An 8802-nucleotide genomic window follows, 5' to 3' on the forward strand; every position below is an offset into this window, starting at 1 on the left:
TAGTTGCACAACAAGCAGTTAAAAACAGCCGTACACTCCCTGACACCTTCCTGGCGCAACGTTCTGCATCACACTCATAAAATGTATTTCGCGACGAAATGTAACACATCAATGTCCTCACAAACCGTGCACAATTACACCCCAGTGCATATGGAAACACAGATGAAGGTGCAGCACACGCAACACGTTTTCCCTGCAGTCAATGATGCATTTCAGGTCCTGAGTCTCTCCTGACACCTCGACAAGCCGTGCTCAGCCCCTGGTCCCATGGCGTCAGAGACAACTTGTTTGTGAACGGGCCAAGAGCGGAGAGGAAACACTGACAGAGGCTTAGGAGTTCTGGCTTCCTGCCAACCACAGCTCCACAGGCCTTTGTGTGCGTTCTGCTAAAGAAACACAGCTCAAGGTGCTAATTGAGGTTCAATATGAATTTAGGGGACGGCCAATTAGGGGCTTGAGTTTTCGGTGAATCCTGCTCAGGAAACCTGAAACCGTGCTGTGGACAAAGGCTCTATAGCTCTATGGTGGAAACTTAAGTGAGTTTACATACTGGCCTGTGGAAGTGGTGCTCTGTACTGTCAAGTACAATATCAAAAAGCCGACCCTCCAGGGGTTTTGGGATCAGATGACATTTAGCACGTCAACCCACGGACCAAGGGATGCCCTTTGTTTAATTCATAGAGCGGTGAAAGCAATTGCAGAGAGATAAATTCCCTCTTAGAAATTATTGGAAATCAGAGATGAAAACCTTAATTAGATACAGTATAATGCACCTCAGCTTGGGGTAATGAAACACCAAAGATCATTCCAATATCCACATCTAGTGTTTTTGGTAGCGATATTTGTGTTGTACATATTTCAAACACTTCAAAATGGCAGTATGTGACAGAGATATATAACATTAATTGTAGGTCAATGTAGGGAAAATTCCTAGATGAAGGGAAAATTGTAGGGAGAATTCTAACCAATTTGCTAAGGATATATAAAGTGACTGACAGAAGGAGAGACCAAACAATTAAAGACAGATGGATATTACTAATATAGGGAAAATACTTAAATATGTGATTCTATCAACATAAAAAAAGCACCTTATCTTCTGGGCGGTGCCTGAAAAAAAAAGCAAGCCAATACATACATTATTCTACAAATGGCTAAAAGGATCTTTGACACAGATGTCCGCCATAAATACCTTACAGTACATTTATGGGGGCGGACAAACATTCCTCCTGTACAATTCTTTTTTTTTTTTATTAAAATCTGCACTTGTATCTCTCTTTCCAATGCCGGTGATGTGAAAAACAAAAAACAATAATAAGTCAACTCAACTCATAAAAAACAATTCAATTACAGTTTTTTTTTTTCTGATCATCCTGGTGATAGTGAACACTGCAGCGCATTTCCCTTTGATTAAAATGGAAACAGTCCGTGAAGAATGATAGATAAGGCTATTCAGAATGTCTTGGATGGCTTTTGGGTTTTTTGGAATAAATAATGCCGGAGAGAGTCCACAAAGACCTTGAGGATAACAGAGCCTTTCAGAGGGTTCAGCTGTTCCTGTCTGTGGCCAAAGGCTTTAAGGAGAGAGGACTCGAGTGCTTCACATAAACAACGCCGTCCTCCAGCTTCACCTCATACACGTTTTGCTATAACACACACACACACACACACACACACACACACACACACACACACACACACACACACACACACACACACACACACACACACACACACACACACACACACACACACACACACACACACACACACACACACACACACGAAGAAATTGAAAAGAAACACTACAGAACGTTGCATTGGGGCGCCACAACATTCATCTTCTAAGGTCAGTTAAATTACTATAAATACTGTATGTTGTTTAATGGGCAAATTATTTAATTTGGGGAAATAATATGGAATAATTGAAATTCCTGGTGCTCAGGATAATACAGCAGCACTACTACAACCACCAAAAACTTTGAAACCAAGTCAAAATAATTAATATATTCTCTATATGGGACTATTTACTCAGATATGGCTTATTTGGTATTGTCATTTGGATCATGCAAACAAAATAAACATAATGAAAAGCATTGCAATTTATTTAAGTAATTATATTTTAAAAGGATGGGTTCAAATACAAATACAGCAAAAAAACATTTGAAAAGATACAACAAAGACACAACATCGAAGCCATAACGTTGCATTTTCACGACTCTAAAAACACAGTTATCTATGTATGTATTTGTGTTTGCTTTTAATTCAGTTACCAACACAAACAAATTGGCATTTTGGGTTAAAGCCTGTTAAAGAAGATGTTTAAGGTTGTTGAATTTGTTACTAATTGAATTATCTGATAACCTACGATATAGCCTATCTATCTTATGAATTTCAATTCGAACAGAGTGCAAAGTGTAAGTTCAATGTGATGTTTAGAGTTCAAACTCAAAGCAGGATAATGTTTAATTGCTTTACCTCCTGGATTTCAACTTTTATATGTTTAATTAAAAAAAAACATGTTAATAAATAAATCTGTTTACAAATAAATATGTTGAGAAATAAATATGTTTATAAATAAATATGCTTATAAATAAATCAAATAATGTAATTTGGAGACACAAACAAAGAAGCCTCCAGGGTTGGGTTTTGGATCTGGAGCTGTGCCTTGGGACCAACCTGTAACCCGGTTCCTGACTCCCCCGTCCTGAGGTCGAAGTCGTAGTCGTGCCAGGGACAGAAGACCTTCATCAGACCATCGGCCTCCTCGATATCACCCTCACACAGAGGTCCACCTGACAGACAGAGGAGACATTTTTTTAGCATTTAGTGCTGCTGGACGTTGAGGATTCATGAGCTCCTTATCCTTGTCAATAACTATGACAAATTACTATGTCAATTGTAATCTGAATCTTCATGAGCATATGCAGGAAAAAAAAAGGTACCGCAGTGTACTTTATATAGTTATATTAGGGTACTGGATATAAATACTAATATTTTTAATACTTTAATTACATTTAAGAGCAGAAATGTCAATGTGGTACTCAATTTTACTGGACTAGGGAGGTTGTTGTACTTCTGCTTCAATAAAAGCTCTGAGTACTTGTTCTAAGTCAGTATTTATGTTACATAGACCTACGGTGAGACTCTTGCCATGTTTTTTTTCCTGCTAGACCAAATTTAATTTGTGGACTTTTTCATGGCTGGTTTCATTTCCACAGGGGGTGGGGGGTGTTAAAAGCCAGGGGATCCCAAACTTTTCTATGGCAGGCCACAACATTAAAACCTCCACTAATAACCACTAATATTGTGTAGCTCCCCCTCATGCCACCAAAACAGCTCTGGCCCGTATAGGCGTGGACTCCACAAGACCTCTGAAGGTGTTCTGTGGTATCTGGCACCAAGACGTTAGCAGCAGATCCTTTAAGTCCTATAAGTTGAGGTGGGGCCCAGTTGGATCAGACTTGTTGTTCCAGCACATCCCACAGATGCTCGATCTGATCGGACCCTAACCCTGGACATTCACATGATGTGGAAGAAAACATGATTCATCAGACCAGGCCACCTTCTTCCATTGCTCCATGGTCCAGTTCTGATGCTCACGTACCCATTGGAGGTGCTTTCGGGGTCAGGGGTCAGCATGGGCATTCTGACCGGTCTGCGGCTACGCAGCCCCATACGCAGCGAGCTGCGATGCACTGTGTGTTCTGACTCTTTACTATCATAGCAGCATTAACTTTTTCAGCAGTTTGTGCTTCAGTAGCTCTTCTGTGCGATCGGACAAGACGGGCTAGAATTCACTCCCCATGTGCATCAATGATGATCTGAACAAGTCGTCTAGCCATCACAATTTGGCCCTTGTCAAAGTTGCTCAGATCCTTACGCTTGCCCATTTTTCCAGCTTCCAACACATCAACTTTAAGAACTGACTGTTCACTTGCTGCCTATTATATCCCACCCCTTGACAGGTGCCACTGGATCGAGATGATAAATTCACTTCACCTGTCAGTGGTTTTAATGTTGTGGCTGATTGGTGTTGGTGTGCGTGTGTATACACACACACACACACACACACACACACACACACACACACACATATATATATATATATATATATATATATATATATATATATATATATATATATATATATATATATATATATATCTCTCGGTGGCGTGGCGGTAGTAGAAAATATGTATATTAAAAAATGGATAGAACATATATTTTTTTGCGGACCCCCTGCAATAGCTCCATAGACCCCGTGTTACAACAGCCCTGTGTTATATGCTTAACAGTCAACTGAAGAGTTAATCCAATAAATAAAATACGGGTCACTGTATATGTCGTTTTTTTTGTTATGTTTTTTTTTTTGTTACCAGAGTGAGCGCAGCGAGCATCCATTGCATAGAACTCCCCCTGGACGTAGAAAAGGCAGACGTCCGTCTGGCATCCGAGCAGGGAGTGGAGCAGGCGGCACCGGCTCCTGGAGAGCTCCGGGACCGGACCCACGGCTCTCCAGGACGGGCTGCCGGCGGTCCCCTCCGCGTCCCCGGCTGGGAGAGAGGCCGGAGCTGCCTCCATTATTATTCTGATGAGCAAACCGTTGGAAGCCGTGTGTATGCTCAGCTGACGGGTCGCGGGTCCATTTCTAGCGGACCGCGCGGTGTATATAAAAGTCCAAGTCTCCCCCAAAAATAAAACCGAAATATTTCTGTTTTTTAGGAGAATACCGAATTGCCGATGCTGTGCTTTTATTTTGAAGGAGCGCTTCCAACGCCGCCGTATGGGGCCGTCATGACGTCAGCAAACGCCCCCAACGTGACGTCATCCTTAATAATAAATTACAAATAGTGAATTGAATTGAATAGAATCATGATGGCGCTGTACAGGTCATTACCATGAAAATAATTTCAGTCTAAAAATATACGAAACTATATTCACAAATTAAAAGGCTGTGGCACTGGTAGCGTGGCTTTTGGGATACTTCAACACTATTCTAGAATTCTAGATCTAGTATTTTTCGAGTTTATGGAGCTTGTGCGTAATCACCGGGTGTCATGACGTTTCACTGCATATAAGTACGACCGTATGTGTATGTGTGTGACAAAATAATCTCTTGAACTTGAACATTGAAATGGGATATTGTCATACAGCTGTTGGCAAATTAAATAAAATAAGTCTCAGCTTGTCACTTGCTGTTACTCAAGCTTTCCACATCGACGCTAAATGTACACTCTTTTTACCAGTGCGTCATGGATCCCTACACTGTTCTTTTTGTGAAATACATTAAGAATGGGTCAAATCTTAAATTATGTTTGGATCAATGACTAGAGACAAATATGGACTCTGAGGCTATACCAGCTTAAACGTAACCATTCAGGCTTATCCTTATTTCCTGATGTTCATATTGGACGTGGCCAAGGTGTCAAATAATGAGGTAAACTAGTGACAAAGTAATCGCTGTGAATTAAACGCTCAGGCTTCTGAGGTCCAAGGTTATTTCTGCTGACTGCACGAGCTGACGTCAGCTCGCCACTTTCTTTATATGGTAATCTGCATGTGTTTTCAAAGTCGATGTCCTTGTTTATTTTATTTTTCCGACGTTTGCAGCAAACAAAAAAATCCCCGCGTCCAAGAGTCGCGGTGCGGTGTCTGTGTCTGTCTCCCACAAGCTTTAAGAACGGTAATGAAAGTTGGAACAAACTTTCAGATTACATCTTGTAGATCTAATATGAGTGAAGATTCAGCCACTGGATTGCTTATTTCTCGCCTCAAATACGTTCAGAAACAGATTGAAGAAGCCATGCTTGAGACCTCAGGGCCTCCGTAGGGTGGCTCCTCCCACACAAACAGCCTGTTTTGGAACTAAAAGGCATGTTCTAATGGCTCTAATGCATAATCTGAGTGGTATTATTTTCAGCAAAAGACACCTCAGGGACCTACTTTAACTTTTGTAAAAAACGAGCATAAAAAACAAATTGTCGGGACACAAATTGAAATGTAACTCATTAAAAGAGTTTCTGTCTTTGTATAAAAACAAAATCCGTTTTCAAAATTGTCTACTGCTAAATGACTTGATCAACAAAATACTGGTAAGCTGCTATTAGTCAAAACCTGTGATTTTATTCTTGAGAAGTTTCTGCTGTTCAAACCTCTGGGGGTGTCTCTCCACCAAGGCAGAATGCTAAAGGGTTTTGTTTCATTTAAAGTATCATATTCATTGCACTGGGTTTTAGCTTGTCTCTAAAACAACTCTCATGCATTGAAATGTGATGGATTAAAAAAACAAAACCTTCTTAAAGCAATATATTAAAGCAAAAAATAAAAAATAAAAACACCCGTCAAAATAAAGCTGTGCTTTCCAAATGACCCTGTGATATACCGTACAGTATAATTTTTATTTTGACTGGACCCAGTGTCCACTTATACTTTATGCGGTTTAGTAATGGCCTCTTTTGCATTACCTCATTTCTGTTACATTTTCGGACAATGGAAGTGGAGGCAAATAAAACATGTCTTTGAACTCCTCAGTGGCCGGGTGGATTTATAACAGCAAACGACACAGAACACTGGAAATTCCCTCAACTGTGCACTCAATGGGCATTTGTGTTCTAGGCGGAGAAAATAGTTTAAAACCATTTCTCAATTATAAATTGTAATTATATTTTTGGCGCGAGATGACAGACTTTCCATAATTCACTGGGTCCAGATCCAGACAAGGACATGGCAGCGCGACGGCCTCAGGTTGAGTTTTCCACCGTGTGTTTACCAGCACCGGTGAGCCCCGTGTCTCTTGAGAATGTGAACCGTGAATTCTTTATGAATTTTGGCAAGTCTCTGAAACCATTACCATGATGATCCTCCCTATCTGAACAAGAAAACAAAGAGCTACATTTTGAAATAATGATGGCGGAAACAGATGACATTATCACATGGAAACTCCAAAAAAATTGGTGCAACCAACTTCCTCCTCAAAGCCTCAGACGGCTCTCCTCCCGATGAAAGCTCTGAGTTTGTGGATAAGTCCAGCATCTATTAACAATTAAAGAAGATTCAAGAGGGCTTAATTATCGGCAATACATAAAAAATTTTCCCCACTTGGAGTGAAACCATCAACAGCCACAAATTCACCCGATTCCACAAATGAACGATTCCTTTTGATGTTTTCTGTGTTTCTTCAACAGTTTATACCCAGTGGCTCCATCCCCCGTCCCGTGCCAGACGCTCTTACAGCGCTGGCAGCAAAGGCTCCTCTGAGCTCTGAGTAGGTTCCGTCTGAACCCGAGCAGAGCAGCAGAAAGGTCCTCTTGTTCCTCCATCTTTCAAGACGCTGCCTGGTGCTGAAGTCATAGAGCAGCCGCTGTACTTCTGGATTTGGGAAGAAACACCCTCCGCGGCCTATCAGAACGTTATACTGCTCCACTGGAATCCAGCAAATCCAGCATCCAACGTGTGAAAACAAATAAAAGGTCTGCGCAGGAGAAACTTGAGATAGAAGGCTCCGTCCAAGACCAAGTAGAGCCCTAATTGGTTAAGCACACGAACAAAGTCCTGAGTCGTCGCAGACTGCCTGCTGGGGTTTTTGGTGTTTCCGGGCAGAAGCCAGGGCTAGTCACTAGAGAACATGAGCATTTTAACAGTTAACGTCTCTTGTTTTTCCCTTTGTGTCCTTAAATGTGTTAATGTTCCAGCCCTGCAGGCCAACCCCTAACGTTTTTAAAATTTTTAATCTTGGCGTTTTTCAGGCTAAAAGTATCTGAAGCACAACAACAGCAGTACGCAGAGATGTGGTTGAGGTCTCGTTAGAACCGGGACGTTTCAGATGTTTGGTCGGTCGAGTTTGATTAATATTTATCAACATTTGGAGCAGAAACTAGTGAAAAATGATCATAATTTCATTGGTTTTGGGAGCGGGCCACTTTCTGAAATCATTATCCGAGGTTGTACAAGTCAAATATTTGGGAGTACGACATCTAGACAGACAACTTGAGCCGAGGCTACATTTATAGGTAACTGTGCTACGTTGTACAAAACTCCGGGCTATAATAGCTTAAAGAAAACGTTTTCGCACCACAGGAAGTTCTAAGAACTTTGGCGGAAACGTCCCTTTCTTTTGTGTCTGCACTGCGTCTTACAGAGTGTAATTCTTTAAACAGCGTTCTTCAGGAATTTTTAAACTGAACACCAGAAGAGTAACATACGTTGCTGACGTGAGTGCATGTTGACTGGTTGAGACTTAAGTCCACGGTGATTGGCTGAACACACGAGGAGTGTGCTAAAACACATGAAAAATAAGATACTTCATTTAAAGTAAACATGTCTTTATTTATCTATAATATATGAAAAAAAATAATAATAATTTAATCGAGGTTAAAAAAAAAAAACAGCATCTCTCCGTCCCAACCTCGCAGTTGACACGACGGACTGGAAGCGACCCTCGATCATAACAGCTTTACCTCAGTGCAACCCGACCAAGTCGCATCGCCCAGGGCGGACAGCTCAGACAGAGAGGAGAAACCGTTACAGCACAGAACAGACATCATATCACAGTCTGGAAAATCGACTCCAAGAGAAATGAACACACGCATCACGATGAGTGAACACGGTTACAGTAACAGTAATCTACAATAAACGTTATATTTCATAGTCATGGACAAGTCATAACAACGTTATTACACTATCTATAATAAATGACACAATGAAACTTACATGTAATTATTTTGATTGTTTTACTCAGAAAACTGCAATATGTACCTTACGGGACTACACAGCTATATTTATTATTATCATTACAGTGGCAAT

General features: G+C 40.9%; 1 protein-coding gene across 1 annotated transcript; it reads right to left on the reverse strand.

The window, feature by feature from the left end:
- Nucleotides 1–663: 663 nt before the first annotated feature.
- Nucleotides 664–4581, reverse strand: LOC307248244 (Rieske domain-containing protein; the record flags this gene model as incomplete). Its single annotated transcript, XM_080024579.1, has 3 exons — nucleotides 664–1643; nucleotides 2677–2792; nucleotides 4377–4581. 3 exons carry the CDS (start codon nucleotides 4579–4581, stop codon nucleotides 1545–1547), a joined length of 420 nt encoding a protein of 139 aa, XP_079880705.1. The 3' UTR covers nucleotides 664–1544.
- Nucleotides 4582–8802: the final 4221 nt, after the last annotated feature.

Source organism: Zeus faber (assembly GCF_960531495.2).
Source record: "Zeus faber genome assembly, chromosome: 1".
Taxonomy (NCBI): domain Eukaryota; kingdom Metazoa; phylum Chordata; class Actinopteri; order Zeiformes; family Zeidae; genus Zeus; species Zeus faber.